Below are 22,325 nucleotides of genomic sequence, written 5' to 3'. Positions count from 1 at the left end.
TGGTCATTATGGCCAAAAAGTTATATTTTGTTTCATCAGACCAGAGGACATTTCCCAAAAAAGTACAAACTTTGTCCCCATGTGCAGTTGCAAACCGTAGTCTGGCTTTTATATGGCAGTGTGGGAGCAGTGGCTTCTTCCCCTTGCTGAGCGGCCATTCAGGTTATGTCGATATAGGACTTGTTTTACTGTGGATATCGATACTTTTGTACCTGTTTCCTCCAGCATCTTCACAAGGTCCTTTTCTGTTGTTCTGGGATTGATTTGCACTTTTCCCACCAAAGTACGTTCATCTCTAAGAGACAGAACGCATCTCCTTCCTGAGCGGTATGACGGCTGCGTGATGCCATGGTGTTTATACTTGCGTACTATTGTTTGTACAGATGAACGTGGTACCTTCAGGCATTTGGAAATTGTTCCCAAGGATGAACCAGACTTGTGGAGGTCTACCATTTATTTTTCTGAGGTCTTGGCTGATTTCTTTTGATTTTCCCATGATGTCAAGCAAAGAGGCACTGAGTTTGAAGGTATGCCTTGAAATGCATCCACACATTGTCCATTTGGAAGACCCAAATGGACAATGACCCCAAGCATACTTACAAAGTTGTGGCAAAATGGCTTAATAACAACAAAGTCACGGTATTGGAGTGGCCATCACAAAACCCTGACCTCAATCCTATAGAAAATTTGTGGGCAGAACTGAAAAAGTTTGTGCAAACAAGGAGGCCTATAAACCCGATTCAGTTACATCAGCTCTGTCAGGAGGAATGGGCCAAAATTCACCCAATTTATTGTGGGAAGCTTATGGAAGGCTACCCGAAATGTTTGACCCAAATTAAACAATTTAAAGGCAATGCTACCAAATACTAATTGAGTGTATGTAAACTTCTGACCCACTGGGAATGTGATGAAAGAAATAAAAGCTTAAATAAATCACTCTACAGTATTATTCTTGACATTTCACATTCTTAAAATAAAGTGGTGATCCTAACTGACCTAAGACAGGGAATTTTTACTAGAATTAAATATCAGGAATTATGAAAAACTGAGTTTAAATGCAATTGGCTAAGGCGTATGTAAACTTCCGACTTCAACTGTAACTGCTATAAACTTCATCATTGCGCAAACGCTAGTTAGCATTGGCTCACACAAATACCTCTAACTTCCTTCATACTGGCACAGAAACTGTGTCCAAAATCCCAAAGTATCGCTTTAATGCTATTCAAAGTCACTTAATATTTCCCTCCTAGAAAACATAATTTTCATTTCAAATCAAATAACACTGACTGGAGTCATCTACTCTTTTAGCTCACATTATGGATTCAAAATATATGGGTATTACGAGACCACATCGCTGCATGCTTTTACGCAGAACAGCTAGATATAATTTCCTGATTCCATCCAAGGGGTTATTATGGCAGCCAATATGAATTGGCACATTTGGGTTCGGATTGAATACAATGAGGCCTCAAAACAAAAGAAGGCATTGTATTATTCATCATTGCATCAGTTTACTGCAAAACAGTAATTTATGTTTTCACTATTTATTACAGGATTTGCGCCATGTGCTGAACTGCAGACTTGTAAATTGTCAAAAAGTAGCTCAAACTAAATGTGAGATATCTAGTCAGGTGTTAGAACCAACCACAAGACTTCCTCAAGAACAACTTGTGCAAATCAAACATTCATTTGAACATTACATTTTCCCCTCTTACATCCACTTCTAAAAGTGAAATCATGCACAAGAACACATCCCGTTAAATGGGACAGTCAGTGCATTAAAACAGCCAGGACATTCAAGACACATTTGCCATTTGTCACAGTAAGGTTGAATATAGCCCCAACATTCAATTGTCCTGTGAAAAAAGGATTTCTCCTTTCACATTTTCATCTTTAAAGGCCACATAGCTAAAGGGGGGAAAAGACCATTAGTGGAATATTGTGGATAAAGTAGGATGAGAGCTTGTCAATCAGGAAAAAAATAATAGAAGGAACGGAGGGGAAATATAACAGAGAGCTGTCGGTGTGTGACGGACAAAAATACTAGACACTGGTAGAAAGTGACTGTTTGAATTCAGCTGACTGAATGCATTAGCGGAGTGGGATGTGATTTATCCAGAAAAGTGTTCCGTCTACAAGAGATTGCTTTTACAAATGACATCAGCAGAAATCCTATTGTCAACAGACACCGAGTATTATTCAACCCCAAGCCTTCATTTCCATGTTGTCAAGGATTACATAAAACAAGATGCATGTCAAGTATACGCAGTATGTGTATGCAGTACATGCCTCAGCCTTAGCGTATGCAATAGAGGAAAATACATGGGTCACAATGGAAAACCACAGGTATCTCCAATTGAAATAATGCTAAAACTCTGATCGTATACCTGTGAAGTAACTCTGTACTAAAACTAGTAACAACTTAACATGTTGTACAATTAATTAGGGTTTAAGGGCATTTTGCAATCACAGACTATTCTAATAGGGAATCATGTACATTGAATGTTAGAAGAATAATATAACGACTGTATCTTGATGAATGGAAGAAAAAAAAACAGCAGCAGCTGCATTGAATTCCCCATGCAGACAAACCAAACCATGTTGCTGTCTGGATTTCAATTTCCCAGTCTAGCCTCACCTGGCAGTGTTAGAGCCAATTTATGCTTCACCCGAAAATGTGGTTGGAGGCGTCGTATGGATGATGTGACGCAATTGCGGAGCTTCCGGAGGCATGCAGAGGCCAAATTGAGCTCTGTACCGCATCGCCGTGCGCCTCGCTCCGCATTGACATGATTGGTTGACAGTGAGTGAGAGCGGGAGGTTCTGTATAAACACAAGCTCACTTCCTTGAAAACTTCCTTCACAACAGCTCTGCACTGCTCCGCAAAGTACAAGAAGTATGAGTGCCCTGACTTCTGCAGAAGCCATATCACCGTAAATCCTGCATGGCCAATGTAGACGGCGGACTGACCAGGCAGCACCTTTTAAAGTGTGTTTTATGTACATTGAACAAAAATAAGCGCAACATGAAACAATTTCAAAGATTTTATTGAGTTAGTTCATATAATAAAATCAGTCAATACAAATTCATTAGGCCCTATTCTATAGATTTCACGAGTAGGAATATAGATATACATGTTGGTCACAGATAGCTTTAAAAAAAATAATAAAAAAATAAATAAATAAGGGTGTTGATCAGAAAACCAGTCAGTATCTGGTGTGACCAACATTTGCCTCATGCAGCACGACACATCTCCTTCACAGAGTTGATCAAGCTGTTGATTGTGACCTGTGGAATGTTGTCCCACTCCTCTTCAATGGCTGTGCGAAGTTGCTGGATATAGGCGTGATCTGGTACACGCTGTCGTACTTGTCAATCCAGAGCATCCCAAACATGCTCAATGGTGGACATGTCTGGTGAGTATGCAGGCTATGGAAGAACTGGGACATTTTCAGCATCCAGGAATTATGTACAGATCCTTGTGACCTGGGGTCATGCATTATCATGCTGAAACATGAGATGCTGGCGGCAGCTGAATGGCACGATAATAGGCCTCGGGATCTTGTGTTCGTTGTCTGTAGCTTATGCCTGCCTGCCCATACCATAACCCCACCATGGGGCACTCTGTTCACAATGTTGACATTAGCAAACCGCTCAACCACAGGACGCCACACAAGCTGTCTGCCATCTGCCCAATACAGTTGAAACTGGGATTTATCCGTGAAGAGCACACTTCTCCAGCATGCCTGTGGCCATCGAAGGTGAGCATTTGCCCACTGAAATCAGTTACGATGCCGAACTGCAATCAGGTCAAGACCTTGGTGAGGACGACGAGCACACAGATGAGCTTCCCTGAGACGGTTTCTGACAACATGTGAAGAAATTATTCGGTTATGCAAACCCACAGTTTCATCAGCTGTCCGGGTGGCTGGTCTCGGACGATCCCGAAAGTGAAGAAGCCAGATGTGGAGGTCCTGGGCTGGCATGGTTACACGTGGTCTGTGGTTCTGAGGCCGATTGGACATACTGCCAAATTCTCTAAATCAACAGAGGCGGCTTACGGTAGAGAAATTAACTATCAGTCAGCATGCTAATTGCACACTCCCTCAAAACTTGAGACATCTGTGGTATTTTGTTGTGTGAGAAAATTACACATTTGAGTGGCCTTTTTATTGTCCCCAGCACAAGGTGCACCTGTGTAATAATCATGCTGTTTAATCAGCTTCTTGATATGCCACACCTGTCAGGTGGATGGATTATCTTGGCAAAGGAGGAATTCTAACTAACAGGGATATAAACAAATTTGTGCGCAACATTTGGCAGAAATAGGCTTTTTGTGCATATGGAACATTTCTAGGATCTTTGATTTCAGCTCATGAATTTATATTTTTGTTCAGTATACATTTCCATACAATGAAGTGCCTTTTTAGTGTAAGAGCTGTTTGAAATGACCACCTGAAATTTCAGGCCGTTTTGGTGGGATGGAGTTTTGACATCACCAGGTGGAAAATTTGTTAATAGACCAATAAGAAAGTGTTCCAAACCTCTGCCAATAACAGCAAATCTATCTTGTCCCCTCCCCACTTAGACCACTCCCAGACAGTCCTAGCAAAATTCTTGCTTGAGAAATTGCTCTTTGCTAAGAAGCTATTTGTTTCTTTTTTACCATTTTAATTGGAGAAAAAATCACAGTAAGGTACTTTGTCACCCAGAAATGATTTGATATTGAGATAAAAATAGCTGCATTGGCCCTTTAAGGTGAGATGTGACTCCCCTCTATTTCACACTGCACCAGCACTTTAATGTAGAACACCTCCCAAGGCACAGAGAGGGGAGTCGGGAGCTCAATGTTGCCTCTATTACATTATACCACACAAGCAGTAGTTCCTCTAAAGACTCTACTCTAGGTCCCTTAATGCATGGATGTCATCAGCTGTTTTCTAATAATCCTATGTAGACGCAAGTCCAGAAAGGAGGGGAGAGAAGGCATCAAAAACACGTAGGTACACATCGAGAGTTAGGGAGAGGGAGTGTGTGTCTGCACTGCTTCCTTTGCTGGGCTAAAACTGCATGTCCACTCAAATACAGATTCCCCCCCCCCCCTTTTTTTTTGCAAGACTAACATTTGCCCCTTATCAATAAGGTTTGTTAGAGGTGTACTAATTAATATCAACATTACATTCAAACCTGCAGTCATAATAATCCCTGTATTATTACCAATTCATTAGGCTACCAAATAAATTGCATATAGATTAACAAAGAAATGGGCATTTAAATTAATATCAGTGTAATTTTTCCTGCGGTGACGTGTGGGAAGCTACAGGCATTTCCTTCTTCAGCTATCTGTTTTATAAACCTAGAGCTTCTGGCAATATCAGAGCAGTTACCATGAGTCCTTGAAGACAATATAGGCTGCTTGTATTCACTCCACCGCTCCTAAACTACGAGCCCATTGAGCACTGGCTAACACAGCTGAGTTAGAGCATACACTGCAGCATCTACATACAGAACATGACAGTGTGACTTTACTGAGCATTCAATTCATTATTTTGGTCCCACATTACAATACATCTTAACATGGTAGTTACATCGGCAGTTACTGTGTAACTACATATAATTACTTAACCTACAACTGCTGTAATGTTTGTGTCATGCACAATTTCAAAGACAAAGCACTAGAATCATCAAAAATAAGCTAACTGACCAATATGGGAAATCAAACACTAAACGCAGAGGACGAATCATCACAATACCATTCTTTGCAGTCAAGGCATTACTCTGACCAACTTTCACCCTCAGAGAAACATGCAACTTGTAATTAAGTATAAGTTTTAATCTATCCAATTTCATAGGAAGCTGGTGGGAGGATGTATAGGAGGACGGGCTCATTGTAATAGCTTGAATGGAATAAAAAGAACGAGTCAAACATGTGGTTTCCATATGTTTAATATTGTTCTATTAATTCCATTCCAGCCATTACAATGAGCCCGTCCTCCTATACATCCTCCCACCAAACTCATTTGATCCATCCATACATTCAGAAACTAAATATACTGTAACAATAAATTAAACAATAGCGGTATGTTTTTATGGCATTCACTGGGGATAACAGTTAGTCTTGGGTTTGTGATTTAAAATGGGTCATGTGTGAATGTGTGCACTTTAGCAGACTTGCAGTGAGAGAGGAAGTGGATAATATGCAGACAGAAGGTGTGTGGATAATATGCAGACATCTGAGATGAAGACAGGGGTAAATGGGTGGATACTGAGGCCAATGACACAGTCTATTGGGACTTGGGAGGATGAAAAATGAAAGTTTAACTCAAGATAGAAAACATACAAAAAACATATATTTATAAACTGCATTTTGTAAAAAGAAAAGCCAATAACGCCTGATGGTGCATAGATATGGTGCATGAAAAACAAAGCCACATATGTACAACAATGTTAAGCCTACTAAAATCTATGAAGACAGCTGGGAATGTATTTTCACAAAAAACAAATACAGAATAACAATCAATTTATATAATATGCAGATTCAACAATAAACATGTTCCCCCATCTCAAAACACTCAGATGTTCCTGGAGAGAAAGCATTGCAGGTGCCATTGGTGCTCAAATTACTTTATGTAACATAGCACTCAATGCTCAATGGTAAAGATAGGGTTAGCAGAAGGTCTTGTAATTTGAAGGAGGGGAGGGCTACTTATTGGCGTCAAGTGCATGTGGCTGTGAGAGTGAATAATCAATAACTCAATAGGACATAGTCAATCATGCCAGACAGGTGGGTCACAAAACCACAAACACTTCATTTAAAAAGTGACAGAAGAGAGGAGACATACCGTTTTTGAGTCTAATTCGTGGTGTTGCTGAGCTAAGACGTTATCTACACTGGCAGCATCTACGTAAGTAACGAATCCGAAGCCCCTGTGGAAATAAACGAGAAACATTGTAAGAAGTGAGTCAGTGGGGGCGGGAGAGTGGTCAAACAGCCTATCAGTCGGTAAAGTATAACTACAGCCATTACATGGAAACAAATAATAAAGCCAAATGACAGGCTACATTGTAAATCAAATCAAATTGTATTGGTCACATACACATATTTAGCAGATGCTATTGCTGGTGTAGCGAAATGCTTGTAGACTAACAAATATATAATGCAGACAAATGTTACATTGTAACAAATAGTTACCAACATTAGCTATTATGGAGTATGGTAGGCTACTTGATATCAAAATAGTTTACCTTTCATATCAGATTCAATTATTTCTTAAATATAAATGCCATTTCCTTTTACTGCTGCACAAGGAATCATGTGAATGAATAGTGTAGTCTAATTATTAACTATATTTTCAGGAATATTCAAAGATCCTCCAGTATTCTATCTGAAGTGGCCGGTCAATGTCAAAATGCGTTACCTTCTAAATGGGCTGATTCAATCGCTTGTAAAAGCGCAACAAAAAGAAATGGCTGATTGCGTGCTAACTGATGTTGCGTTATCATAAGGACACTGCAAAACCACGTACGTTAACAATCAAGACAAATACAAACACAGTGGGAAAAAATACTTGATAATTACCTGGAGCGTTTTGTCGTTGGATCTCTCATCACCATACATTCTCTGATTTCCCCGAATTTAGTAAAATAGTCTCTAAGGCTGTCTGCGCAAAGAAAAACAAACAGAAGGTTACTGGACGTTTTCATTCTTCTGTCAAATATAGAATAGTCTATGTACGAGCTTTAAAATGCCACTCTATTTATACACATAGGGGTCGAATAGAGGACTTCAAATGATTGGAAATAAAAAATTACCTTGCGCGCACTAAGGTACACGCGCGCTATGAGGTACACACACACGCACACACACAACACAGACGTTGCAACCAGCACAGGCAGCCTCAGCTACCACAGAACACAACCCGACAATGCCACACTGTAGTCCGCAAATTATTTTCTTACCTGGCGAAGTTTGCCAGCTGAGGCCACCGATAAACATTTTACTGTAAGGGGAAAACATAGCAGAAGTGAGTCCAGATGTCAGATCGGCCATTTTGACATGTAGCTAACTACTTGCTATAGCGACCAAAAGCGAGCAAAACGTTGGCAGAGCAGCAGCAAGAGCGCTGTAGTTATCAAACACAGCGAGTTTTAGCTATAGAAAAAGGGGGCAGGCCCGTTTGCTAATATAATCAAACAAAGGTGTAGTTGACTGCACCCGGAAAGCAACATCAATGTCAGTGCTTTGATAAGCCTTGCACTATTGATACAATGTAGCTATAACGATAAAAGTGACAATGCTATTTGCAGTCTTACCCCGGGTCGTGTTGCGAATCATTAGGGGTTCCTCCAGATGTGGCTTGGCTCCCGTCTCCCTCCATAGCTAACCCAACTATAGCCAGTAACTAACGAAGACTCACAAGGCTACGCCGAAGCCCGCTAAAGAAAATATCACTGAGCTGGGAATGCAAGCGTCACACGTGGAATCAGCTCAGCCTGTGGCTCCCTCCCCCTCCCTTGACCCACATGGGGCGTGGTAAGGGATCGTCACCTAACCAATTCAATTGACGTCATTAAGCATTCCCCGCCCATATACAGCTGTACTGTAGCTAACCAGTGTGTGTGTGTGTGTGTGTGTGTGTGTGTGTGTGTGTGTGTGTGTGTGTGTGTGTGTGTGTGTGTGTGTGTGTGTGTGTGTGTGTGTGTGTGTGTGTGTGTGTGTGTGTGTGTGTGTGAACAACATTTTCTATCCATTTACACAGACTGTAAGTGGCCTTGCCTGATAAAGGCTATTTCCTAGATTGCCATGATACTGGAATATATTTCAGATGGCCATCTGTGAATTTTACATAAAGTTCACTAGTAGTCTACTGCTTTATGTTGACAGAGGGGATATATGATACATTTCCACAAGTGTTTTAAGTAATAAATATTTAATAAAAGTTTTGATAAGTGTAATAAATATAATTGGGCTGGTTATGTACTCTACCTATCCATCTAGGTCATGTTAGGTAACATCTCAACAAGTAAAAATATGGAATATTATATTGTGACATTTACCTATTACAGAAATAAAAAAACTGCATGTCTAAAACATAGATGGATAATGTATAACCATGGAAACACTGGAACCAGGATTGTGAAAGTGAGAGCTCAATTAAGGCTGGGTGCTCATGCTACAGTGATTGCTGTTTATTTCATCAAGCCCTCTGAGCGAGACAGAGGAAAAGAGAAAGAAAGAAAGAAGAGGCAGAGAGCGAGAAAGACAGAGAGAGAGTAGGGTGGAAGAAGAGAGTCTAAAGAGAAAGGCCCAGGGCCCATTGACAGGTCATCACTCTTTCTTTCCCCACTTCTTTATTTGTGTTTCCCCCCTTAAAGTAGAACTTTCAAACCACATAAAGTAAAGGCTTCACACATCAAGCCAAAGACTTAAATCTGACTGATTGACTGGCATGTGGAGGCTTGCGGTTTCACCTCACTGGCTAGCTAGCATTTAGGAGCTGTCTTACTGTTGGCTAACTACACAGAGAGAGGCACAGCTGGGCCTTCTTCCTCCCCTTGCAGTTGGTTTATTTTCACTCAGAAATTCAATGTGAGAGCACAACAAAATGCCTATGCTGCTACCAAAATCATAGTTCACTTCACTCAATCATTTAGATGACAATGTACTGTTGTTCTGTATTCATTGCAGATGATTGACATTAAGGGATGAATGAATTGTTGATGGATAGATTCCAGTTGGCAAGACAGAAAAACTCAATATTTCCTCAGGAGCCTGGACATTTTTGTTGTTGTTGACATTTCCTCTTTATCGTCTAATGACTGCTTACTCAGTTGCACCTGTTGGAGTTACATGTTTGCATCTGCATCGGAGGCTGCCCACAGACAGACATGGTTGGTGTCAGTATTGAAGCTACATGCTAAATTCCAGATCCATGGTTTCATTATCATAATGGAGCAGACAGTGCTCATTGTAAAAATGATCTTCAAATTTCACAAAAAAAAAGTACTTTAATTAAGTTTATAATAACTTTTTAAATGAAGCTTAGATTTCTATAATTCAAACTAGAAAAATACTTTCTAATTATATAATTAACAGTAACAAGCACAATACTTAATGACTATCAATAGATATTATTAGGGTGCTAGGGCATCATCCAAGTACTAAACATCATAAAATAAAGTGCTGCCCAAATACCTATTTGATAAACCTTCAACACAATTATATGGCTACATGGGGGTAAAAAAAACTATTTCCTCTCCTCAAATCATGTTCTCTCCTCACCTCCAGCTGATGTTTATGCAACATAATCATCATCCTAAGAATACTTCCAGAACCACATGAGGGACAGAGGTGGGAAGAGGACAGGACCAAAGGACAAGAGGATACAACACAATGGAGACAGAGCCCAGGCGTCCAGGCCTCAGGGTCCAGACTCCACAGCACTGTTTTCATTTCCCCCCCTGTAATCATGGACTGATTCAGACTTGGCTGCCAGGGAGATCAGGTGAGTGGACTCTGACTGGCCACTCAGGGAAATTGTTGTTAAATCTAATCAGGTCATTAAAAAAAAGAGAGTCCAGACAGTATAGCTCTACTGTATGTTTCTCACTGTATAGAAATGTCTCCAGCCATCAACAACCTGTGATTTGATATCTTTAAAAGGACTTCTAATTTTTACACATGTTCAGTTTATTATAGTAGGAGTCTACAGTCACCACCACAACAAGACACCGTACATTACTTCCATTTATGAGAAAAACATTGTTTATCTTGATATCAATCATCTGGGGTATAAACTACACTTTTCTTATCCTCCAAGTGTAATGTTATTAAATATGAAATTCATTTGAAACTCTTTGGTTAAAAGCTTACAACGTACAACCTGCCATCTAGGAACCTAATCTGGAGCTGTACACAGCTGCGGTGAGCAAATAATATCCAGCTCCTCAATCAATGAGTCAACAGGATTTGAAGAGCTACACACAGATGTGTGCATTGATTACCTCAGATACAGAGAGGACAGGTTCACTGGTGGTTAGGCTTTAACACTAGTGGAACACAATGAAATAAAGCAACAGGCCTGGCAGATTGGTGTTAGTGGGAGCCTCCAGGAGCCCCAGGGATCTCTGACAAATTGGAGCTGCCATTAGAATGTATTGTAAAGAGGCAATTCTCCCAGATCATACCAAGTAACGGAGATAAGAAGATCCCCCAAGACTTTCTCTTCTTGAGAAAATGAGTGGAGGAGAGGAGACTGTAGCATTATCAAAACCAAAGATAATAGGAAATGACAAACTGTGACTTCATTAACCAACTGGGGACTTGGAGGAGTCACTTCATTTCCCTACACATGTTGCGGTGGCCCCTGAATCTGTTCAAACCAACTGTAGACTACATAGTAGACTACATATTCAACTGCTATCATTAAAATCACCATGTATTCATTGCAATATTAGCACCACACTCTTCTCAAAAGACAGTGAGCAGGAAAGAAAAATAAACAGTCGTTACTCTGATTACTGTGTGGTAACCACAATGTTACTAATAACCATTATATAGTACCTGATAATAAGTGACACATAATATCATTTGACTGGTTCAACATATGGTCATTACATGCTAATTAGTAATGTAGTAGTTACATGTAATGAGCAACATGTAGCCTAGTCCTAACTAGGCCTAGTCCTAACTAGGCTACATTATACTTAGTAGGTAAGCAACACAACGTTTGAGATGAGATGAGCAGCATAGCATGCTATTGTCTGTCACTCTGTTGTCCTGCTCCAAATCTATAGTATATCATAACCTTCAGAAGTCAACTCCTGATCATTGCAATGGTTTGGGATTGTCATGCTAGTGTGACAGACATATATTGGAATGAGAGTGAGAAGCCTACTAATCAGAGCAATAAACACTTTTATAGATAGCATTTTTACCAGACATTACAGGCCAAACAGACATATTACTGTCCAAATAGGAACATATTGCTGACCAAACTGACATATTACTGTCCAAATAGGAACATATTGCTGACCAAACTGACATATTACTGTCCAAATTGGAACATATTGCTGACCAAACTGACATATTACTGTCCAAATAGGAACATATTGCTGACCAAACTGACATATTACTGTCCAAATAGGAACATATTGCTGACCAAACTGACATATTACTGTCCAAATAGGAACATATTGCTGACCAAACTGACATATTACTGTCCAAATAGGAACATATTGCTGACCAAACTGACATATTACTGTCCAAATAGGAACATATTGCTGACCAAACAGATATATTACTGTCCAAATAGGAACATATTGCTGACCAAACTGACATATTACTGTCCAAATAGGAACATATTGCTGACCAAACTGACATATTACTGTCCAAATAGGAACATATTGCTGACCAAACTGACATATTACTGTCCAAATAGGAACATATTGCTGACCAAACTGACATATTACTGTCCAAATAGGAACATATTGCTGACCAAACTGACATATTACTGTCCAAATAGGAACATATTGCTGACCAAACTGACATATTACTGTCCAAATAGTAACATATTGCTGACCAAACTGACATGGCTGACATACTGTTTACCAGATTCGTGTGCTGCAGTGGTTTATTTACATTTACATTTACATTTTAGACATTTAGCAGACGCTCTTATCCAGAGCGACTTACAGTAGAGTGCATACATTTTATTACATTTTTACATACTGAGACAAGGATATCCCTACCGGCCAAGAGCAGACGCTCTTATCCAGAGCGACTTACAGTAGAGTGCATACATTTTTATTACATTTTTACATACTGAGACAAGGATATCCCTACCGGCCAAACCCTCCCTACCGGCCAAACCCTCCCTACCGGCCAAACCCTCCCTAACCCGGACGAAGCTATGCCAATTGTGCGTCGCCCCACGGATCTCCCGGTTGCGGCCGGCTGCAACAGAGCCTGGGCGCGAACCTAGCCCAGCCTGGGCGCGAACCCAGAGACTCTGGTGGCGCAGCTAGCACTGCGATGCAGTGCCCTAGACCACTGCGCCACCCGGGAGGTGGTTTTGTTCTCAGTTAACACCAAAACAAACAAGACATGTCAGAACAGAATTCTTCATGTGAACAGGTCCCAAGTGTCATTTCCTTCCATCCTGTTTCATTGCAGACTGATCATTTCACGTGGGCTGATTGCATGGCAAACATCCTGTTTTGTTTTTATCTGTTTTCATTAGATGTTGAAAGATTTCTACAAGTGGACAAAACTCCAATCTGTTTTTATTTGTTACTAATTAAAACATGTAATTTGTTAATGAAAAAAGCTCTCCATGCACAGAGCAGTATCATATTACGTGCCTTTGTTGACTGGTCGCTTGATGTTTTGTTTTTGTTACAGTGTGATGTGTCAGCGTTGTCAAATGCATGTTGTTGCCAAAGGCTTTAGTGCAATGACAGCCACACACAGCCACACACACACTGGCACATAGAGTTCAATTAAAATGCATCCTGTTTAAAAAAAATAATAATTACCAGGCACATCGAGCCTTAAAACAAAAGCTGTGAGCTTTCATTCTAATGAACATTCATCAAAAAGCTATGGGTCTGAGCATCAAAGACACAGCTTCTCTCACCAGCTGGTGGAGAGAGACTCCTGCATGAGTATCCACACTACTTTGTAACTCTCTCCTAGACACATCAGTAGATCAAATGGTTTCAAAAACAGGTGCTGAGCACCCACTCATACTTGAACTACAAAAACATACAAAATATTTTCATACTGTATATGCTCTTTGTGGTTACCTGATGTTAACTATCATCTTAATATTCATTTATTCACTCAGTTATTGTGTATCAATTATTTATTTTCCTGTATCTGTCCATCTAGATTCTATAGTAGACTAAGTGCCGCTTGTTCCATCCTGTTGACTGACATCTCCTCTAGGCGTTGCTTTGCTACTCTGTTGTTAAGCTGTCTTCATGGGTGACTTGTCAGTCCCAGTAGACCTTTCACAGTGACAGGTCCCACTTATGGAAAGACTGTAGCTGCCTCTCAATGAGAACTGCCACCTTGGGTAACCTGGCACAAAGCACCCTGGCCTTAACCCATGGTAAAGATGCCTAAAGGGCATTCATTCAGGGTTTAAGGTTAAATAACAAATAGGTTTAAGAGGCACAGTAGGCAAAACTTTGGCTTTGTTTTATGGTCAACATTAATTAGCTTTAATATTCCATTGCATTCAGCCGGTGTGCTCTAAAATACTGTAACTATTTGTGAATATCTGCTACATCGACCATACAGTATATGGGCTGTCTGTGTGGATCCAAAATACCAAACTCATTCCCTCGCCTAGACTACTGAGGTAGCTGAGTTAGGGTCAATTCCATTTCAATTCCAGCCAGTTTAATTGGACACAGAATTTCACCATATGATTATAACATACCTGAATTTAGTGCACAGTCTTGGGGGGGGGGTCTGGGACTTCAATGGATCTCACCATGTTCCAAGACAGCAACAGGTCTTTACATAGCCATATATGGGCTTTCAGGAGGCCACCATCTACGGAGGATCTTCTGACTTCTTACACCATCTTGTGGCCATTTCATGTGTCTCACCCAAGGCCTCTGTTGTCACTGGAAGATCCTGCTAACAAGATGCTGCTATCAATTGACAGCATTTGCAATGCCAGAAGCAGAATAAAGAAGATTTGTGTTTCTACACACGAATCTATCAGGTTTTGCTCTAAGCCTTTATCTGAGACAGATATCACATATGAGGGGATCAGATGACAGATATTGGGCCCACAATAAATGAATTAGTAACTAAAACACCATGACAATAACATTATTACAGAATTCCAAGAAAGAGCCACCACCACAAACTAGTGTTGTCTACTGACCCATTCTGTCCAACTCCCTCTTCTCTCCTCATTCTGCTTGTAACCAGAACTGAATTATTTTAGGTGTCAGTCACCCAGCTTCTCATTAATTTTGCACCACTCTTCTTGCCCAGCCCCTGTGCAGAGAATCACTTATTCTGCTTGGTTGGAGTACTGTACCTAACCAGGCAGCAGTGCACCACCTCACTGCTCCTCTGTAATAGAAGGAGAACAGTTCCCTGGCAGCCAGAGTCAAAGGGAAGAACACTTTTTGTAATTCATGAATCTTTACAGAAAGGCCCCTTGCTTTCACATTGGCACCTCATAGAGAGGCAGAAAAGAGCTTGTTCAGAGTGCACTGACCTCTGTGAGATAGATACTACCTGGCTGGCAGCTCCATTAAACAGCACAGCACACATCTACAAAAAAGGCATTATCTATTGCATGTGAAAGGCTAGTGTTAAATCGATGTGAGTATACACTGTATAGATATGGAAATAACCTCAGAATTACTGATTCTTATTAGTGGGTTAATTTCTCACACTGAGGTAGTGATAGAATATCATAGTTTTAATAAGCCTATAGAAAAACTAACTCTTAGCAATAATTCATTGAAAACCTTGAATTTTGAAATGTGATCTATAGTGAACAATAAAAACCTTTCCTATCCAAAATAGCCTACACATGGACAATCATGTTAGATATATCCTGTTTATCCTAAATTAAAGACCTTACTACTTACAAAATGAATATATATAATTTCATGCAAAATATTACTTTCAAATATAGCTGCGAGCAGCAATGAACAGGGTTCACAGGATGACAGAAAGGACACATGATCAGTTGGATAACAATGCAAGCACTCTATCATGTAGGAACTATCTTCCTTTATGTGCAATCATAAGTCTAAATATAAAATCATAGAGAGAGGCAAATACATACAAAATCTGCAGTGACGCGAGCCTACCAGATGAGTTAAATTCCTTCTATGCTCCCTTCGAGCAACACTGAACACTCAAGCAACACTGAACCATGGATGAGAGCACCAGCTGTTCCAGACGACTGTGTGATCTCGCTCTCCGTAGCCAATGTGAGTAAGACCTTTAGACAGGTTAGCATTCACAAGGCTGCGGAGCCAGACAGATTACCAGGACACGTACTCATGCGCTGACCAGCTGGCAAACGTCTTGACTGACATTTTCAACCTCTCCCTGACCCAGTCTGTAATACCTACATGTTTCAAGAAGACCGTCATAGTCCCCGTGCCCAAGAATGCCAAAGTAACCCGTCTAAATGACTATCACCCCATAGCACTCAAATCTGTAGCCATACTTTGAAAAGCTGGTCATGGCTCACATCAGCACCATAATCCCAGGCACCCTGGACCCACTCCAATTCGCATACTGCCCCAACAGATCCACAGATGATGCAATCTCTTTTGCATTCCACACTGCCCTTTCCCACCTGGACAATAGAAACACCTACAGTGGGGCAAAAAAGTATTTAGTCAGCCACCAATTGTGCAAGTTCTCCCACTTAAAAAGATGAGAGAGGCCTGTAATTTGCATCATAGGTACACTTCAACTATGACAGACAAAATTAGAAAAGAAATCCAGAAAATCACATTGTAGGATTTTTAATGAATTTATTTGCAAATTATGGTGGAAAATAAGTATATAAGTATTCCCACATCCTTTTTAACGAAGGATGTGGGAAATAAAACATTTATTTTCCGTATGGTTTATGAGAAGATGATTTTGCGCATCATCGTTAAATATGGAAAGAATGAGTTGTTAATAGTTTCCTTGTTTTAGATATCAATACCACACTCAGTGTGGTTCATCAGAGGGATGTCTATGATAGTGATGACAAGTTTCATATTGATAGGCCACTGTGAAGTGGATTTATAGTAGTTAAAATGGACACGTAAAATCTGATTTTATTTTTCAATAACTCAGCCACCTTTTGACCAATCCTCTGCTTTTCTCAAACTAAGTTAAGACATGTACCCAAAGGGCCTACATTAGACCATATGTGCTATAACTACTGGTATAAACGTGGCCATCTTTGAATGCATCAATGTTCCTTTCTCAAACTCTTTAAGGACTATAGTGATGAGTCCAAAAACCAAATTTGGAGTGAATTAGATTTTTATTCCATGAGAAGAGTTATGATATTTTAAGAATTAGCATTACATAGTCAAAAAGTCAATTGTTAATAGGTTCTTATTTGTTAAGCTATCAATGCCAAACATAACATGGTTCATTATGGTAATGTATTTGATAACCCTAAAATGTTTCAAGTTGATAGGCCAGTGTGAAATGGATTTACATGGAAATGTAAAATCTGATTTCCCGATTCATCAATACCTCAGCCATCTCTTAACCAATCCTTTAGCTTTTCTCAAACGAAGTTAAGAGATGTACCATCAGCCTACATACAGGTGTTATTTGGACATATGGTTCATGAGAATATGTTTTTCAAAGGTTTTCCAACATTTCCAAGATGGAGGAAAAACTATCCTGATGGACCTTATAGGTCCTTGAAGCAAATTTGTTTAGCATAAGGAAAGACGCCAACATACAGTTTAGTCTCTAGGTCAAACGGGGTGGCGGATATGAGGGTTTAAGTGTGACTGTTTATAACAGTGTTACTCATGTTAGCAAGTTACTCATGGCCTCTAGCATCACTGTTAAACCCCTAAAAACAAAATGCATGAGCAAAAAGTCAACATATGAGTAAAACCAAGCTAGTATGAACTTTGTCCTGCAATAAGAGTATCATCCAATGCAACCTCCAAAAGGAATAAATGCAAATAAGAGCGTTTTTGCAAACAGCAAAAAAATATAAAAAATACAAAATGGTATTATAATTTGTGTGAAATTATGTGAATTATTATAAAATATGTGAAATGGTGCATTTCTATGGTCTGTGGTTAAAAAGATAAGGTCATAAAAAAAAGACTGACATCACAGGGCAGGATTAACTGTGATTTTCAAAACCTGCAACAGGTTTCTAGCCAGAGGGAGGGTATTTTCTTGCTTCCCACAAATCTCATGGTGTTTGAAAAATCACTGTTGTAACTTTTGATATCGGTTAGAACTTCTGAACGTCATTTTTTTCTCCATATATATCTTTTTGAAATACACCATTTTCACATACCTAAACAATGGTATTGTGCCAGAGACAATGAAAAAGAAGTTGAAAAGTGGTGGAGTTGCCCTTGAACTGTTTACTATCAAATTGCAATAAAATGCATTTCATAAAGCACTTTTTATATCAGCAGTTGTCAAAGTGCTATATGCAATTCTGTGCATTTGAGAGTATTGAAGCAACACTACTTGGACATAATGATTAATATGTACAGCAGATCTTCACCTCCACCTAGAGGGAGAAATGTAAAACAATCATACATTTCATAACAGAACAGTAGCACTTAATAACTTTATTTTATAGATCTGTACAACCACGAATCAAACATTTGATGAGCCTTGCAAAAACTGACCTGTACATGTTAAATGCTCTAGGCAGGATTGCTTACACTCATTTAAATAATCAAATTATTAATTATCTAGCTAAGCAACCACTTCAAACCAGCCTTACCGACATAACGAGCGGTTTTGGAAGGGGTGAACCAAAAAAACATGTTCCCTTTGTTTCCAGTGTTATACAAAAGTTCAGTGTAATATCTTATTTACACAGACCTGCACAAGTCAAGAAATAATTCTGGTTTGATCAAGCAAGATAGGAGTTTGAGTGACAGGGCAGACAGGTGTCATTTGGATCAACGGAGTAATTAATCTTCGATGATTGTGATATAACCAAGCTGGAATCAAGGAGGAGAGGACATTGGTTGAAAACAGCTCTTTTAAACATGAAGTTAAGGGACTGAAAAGTTCATACAATATGGCTCCTGCCCCACACCAGCTTTGGACTATAACCTTATCTAGCCTTGACAAGTGCCTTGAATTTGTAGTAAGTTAGTAGCTAGATGCCTTACTTCCTATGGTTCCACAAAACATGAACAGTTATAAGGTAGGGGAGATACAGTACTTACAATGGACTGACCAATAACTGACATTTAAACACCTTGGAAGTAAGTATTTTGTAATGTGGTTAACATGCCAATGCTGTCAGTTTTAATAGTAATGCAGGAATACAGTCAAGCGAAACTGTTAGGTAAGATCCATACTCTATCCTGTTCTTAACGTCAACTCTGCCACAACAAGACCAAGCAGAGGGACGGAAGCTGCCTTATTAGCAGAGCAATCAAATTCAAGTGTGTAGTATGATTAGCAGATGGGACACATTCAAAAGCAACGCTTTGATAAAAAAAAAACGAGCCAGGACAGAGAGCTCCAAATCTAGAAGTACAGTAATAATGTCTCCTACACCTAAAAGCAATAGCCTAGGCTGGGGGTGAGTCCTGCCCTCTGTGCCTCAGGTGGGGACGACAACACTGATCAGGAAACATGATCAGAAATACATTCAAAAAATGTATTTGGTTCAATAAATGACAAAGCAATTAATCCTATGCAAAACCCAACAAGACCAAAGCACAGCTCCAGTATAAAGCTTTGAGAAAAGCTACAGTGCATTCAGAAAGTATTGAAACCCCTTGACTTTTCCACATTTTGTAACAGGCTTATTCTAAAATGGATTGAATAGTTTTGTCCCCTCTCAATCTACACACAATACCTCATGACAAAGCAAAAACAGGTTTTAAACATTTTAGCAAATTTATAAAAAAATCGAAAACTTAAACATCAAATTTACATAACTATTCTGACCTTTTACTCAGTACTTTCTTGAAGCACCTTTGGCAACAATTACAGCCTTGAGTCTTCTTGGGTATGACGCTACAAAGCCTGGCACACCTGTATTTGGGGAGTTTCTCACATTCTCCTCTGTAGATCCTCTCAAGCTCTGTCAGGTTGGATGCGTCGCTGCACAGCTATTTTCAGGTCTCTCCAGAGATGTTCAATCGGGTTCAAGTCCGGGCTCTGGCTGGGCCACCCATGGACATTTAGAGAGACTTGTCCCGAAGCCACTCCTGTATTGTCTTGGCTGTCTTGGCTTGTCCTGTTAGAAGTTGAACCTTCATCCCAGTCTGAGGTCCTGAGCGCTCTGGAGCAGGTTTTCATCAAGGATCTCTCTCTGTACTTTGCTCCGTTCATCTTTCCCTTCAATCCTGACTAGTCTCCCAGTCTCTGATGCTGAAAAACATCCCCACAGCATGTTGCCACCACCATACTTCACCGTAGGGATGGAGCTAGGTTTCCTCCAGACGTGATGCTTGGCATTCAGGCCAGAGTTCAATCTTGGTTTCATCAGACCAGAGAATCTTGTTTCTCATGGTCAGAGTCCTTTAGGTGCCTTTTGACAAACTTGTCATGTGCTTTTTACTGAGGAGTGGCTTCTGTCTGGCCACTCTACCATAAAGGCCTGATTGGTGGAGTGCTGCAGAGATGGTTGTCCTTCTGGAAGGTTTTCACATCTCCACAGCGGAACTCGATCTCTGTCAGCATGACCATTGGGTTCTTGGTCACCTCCTTGACCAAGGGGCCCTTCTCCTCCGATTGCTCAGTTTGGCTAGACGGCCAGCTCTAGGAAGAGTCTTGGTGGTTCCAAACTTCTTCCATTTAAGAATGATGGAGGCCACTGGGTTCTTGGGGACCTTCAATGCTGCAGAAATGTTTTGGTACCCTTCTCCAGATCTGTGCCTCGACACAATCCTGTCTCGGAGCTCTATGGACAATTCCTTCAACCTCATGGCTTGGTTTTTGCTCTGACATGCACTGTCAACTGTGTGCCTTTCTAAATCATGTCCAATCAATTGATTTTACCACAGGTGGACTCCAATCAAGTTCTAGAAACATCTCAAGGAAGATCAATGGAAACAGGATGCATCCGAGCTCAATCTCAAGGCATAGCAAAGAGTCTGAATACTTATGTAAAAAAAGGTTTCTGTTTTACATTTTTTATACATTTGCAACAAAAAAAGTCATAATGGGTTATTGTGTGAAGATTGATGAGGGAAAAAAATCTATGTAATAGATTTTAGAACAAGGCTGTAACATAAAATGTGGACAAATTCAAGGGGTCTGAATACTTCCCAAATGCATTGTATCTATTACAATAATATCTGCAGTGTGGGAGACTGATTCTCATGGCTCACTTTCTCTGTACTTTCATACACTGCTGAGTGAAGAGGACCAGTACCTTCAAGGACCTAATTTCTCACCGTGCAAAGTGGTATAAACCCATTCCAACCCGCTGGGTACCATACAGAGTGAGTAGTCTGCAAGACTTCATTTTGGATCCATTAAACTACTTTTAAGTATGGAAACTGCAACACAAATGTAATGTGTAATAATGTTTCGGGGTCAGTATGTAGGAGGAAAAATACAGTGAAGACCATTAGAGGGACGCAGACCTGGGTAGGTTAACATGCATATTAGAAGACAGATTTTTTATATGAGCACTGGGCCCGTTCTGTAAGAGTTCCAGGTCAGGTATCAAAGGTCTGTCTGTGGTCGTAGTGTTTCCACACAAACCAATACTACCGCACAGTGGTGTCCACTCTCTTGAAGTCCTTAGACAGCTGCACCAAGAGTTACGCCAGGCCCCTGGAGTCAGTCGAGGGGAAAAGAGTGGAGCTGGTGCAGCCCTACCCTTCCACCCCAGACAGCCAGCCCCATGTCATGTCCCAGACTCAACAGCTCCAGATAACAGTAGTGGATATGAAATGTAGTGGTGGGGGTGCCAGCTGTGATGCCAGGCAGGATGATGGAAAAACGCTGAAGGCAACCTGCGATTGAATGGTGTCACCCCGAGCCACATAGATGGAGAGAAAGGAGGGGTCAGCTTGGTCTGCTTGCAGGTCAGTTGGAGATCCCAGAAAAGGAAGCGCGTTTTGTTTCTCAATAAGGCCACAGTGTTGTACAGACTGGAGAGGCCAGGGCAGATGAACAGGCCTTCACACGACTCCTGGGACCCCGGTTCTGCACCTTCTCCCTGTCAGTCACCCCCACCCCGTCTGGTTCCTTGACTGTGGTTGTGGTGAGCACCAACAACGCTGAGATCTACGTTTTTTTTGGTCTCCACAGACAACGGCCTTAGTCACAACCGTGAATCCAGACACCATTCTTAGCCCCCCAGGCCTGTATGTCCACGGCTGTCATGATGGGACCGAACGACAAGACATAGCCACCCAGCACATGAAATGGAGACCGTGGCTACTGCACTACGTACAATAATGTAGAAACCTCACATTTAGCCCAATCTTCACAGCCCAATTCCTTCGTTGTCACTATATAATTGTATATATGTCGTTACAGCTGACAGTGAGGTTATTTCTCCATTGACAGTGTTTTCTATTGAGTTATACATCCACAGCATGAGAATCCACAGGCAAAGTTGTGGAGTGAAAAGTCAGATAG

General features: G+C 40.5%; 1 protein-coding gene across 13 annotated transcripts in view; it reads right to left on the bottom strand.

The window, feature by feature from the left end:
• Positions 1–8,564, bottom strand: part of LOC139548194 (RNA-binding protein Musashi homolog 2-like) — a 456,658-nt gene extending 448,094 nt beyond the window's left edge. For all 13 annotated transcript variants that reach the window (XM_071357680.1, XM_071357689.1, XM_071357690.1 and 10 more), the window contains exons 1-4: positions 8,315–8,564; positions 7,961–8,001; positions 7,581–7,662; positions 6,844–6,928 (exon numbers count right to left, since the gene is read on the bottom strand). In XM_071357680.1, coding sequence (XP_071213781.1) covers positions 6,844–6,928; positions 7,581–7,662; positions 7,961–8,001; positions 8,315–8,379 — 273 coding nt within the window. In that variant the 5' untranslated portion in view covers positions 8,380–8,564. The remainder of the gene's footprint in view (positions 1–6,843; positions 6,929–7,580; positions 7,663–7,960; positions 8,002–8,314) is intronic.
• Positions 8,565–22,325: the final 13,761 nt, after the last annotated feature.

This window comes from Salvelinus alpinus, chromosome 21 (genome assembly GCF_045679555.1).
Source record: "Salvelinus alpinus chromosome 21, SLU_Salpinus.1, whole genome shotgun sequence".
Lineage (NCBI taxonomy): Eukaryota > Metazoa > Chordata > Actinopteri > Salmoniformes > Salmonidae > Salvelinus > Salvelinus alpinus.
The sequence above is the reverse complement of the archived record's forward strand: the minus strand, read 5'-3'. Positions and strand labels throughout refer to the sequence as shown.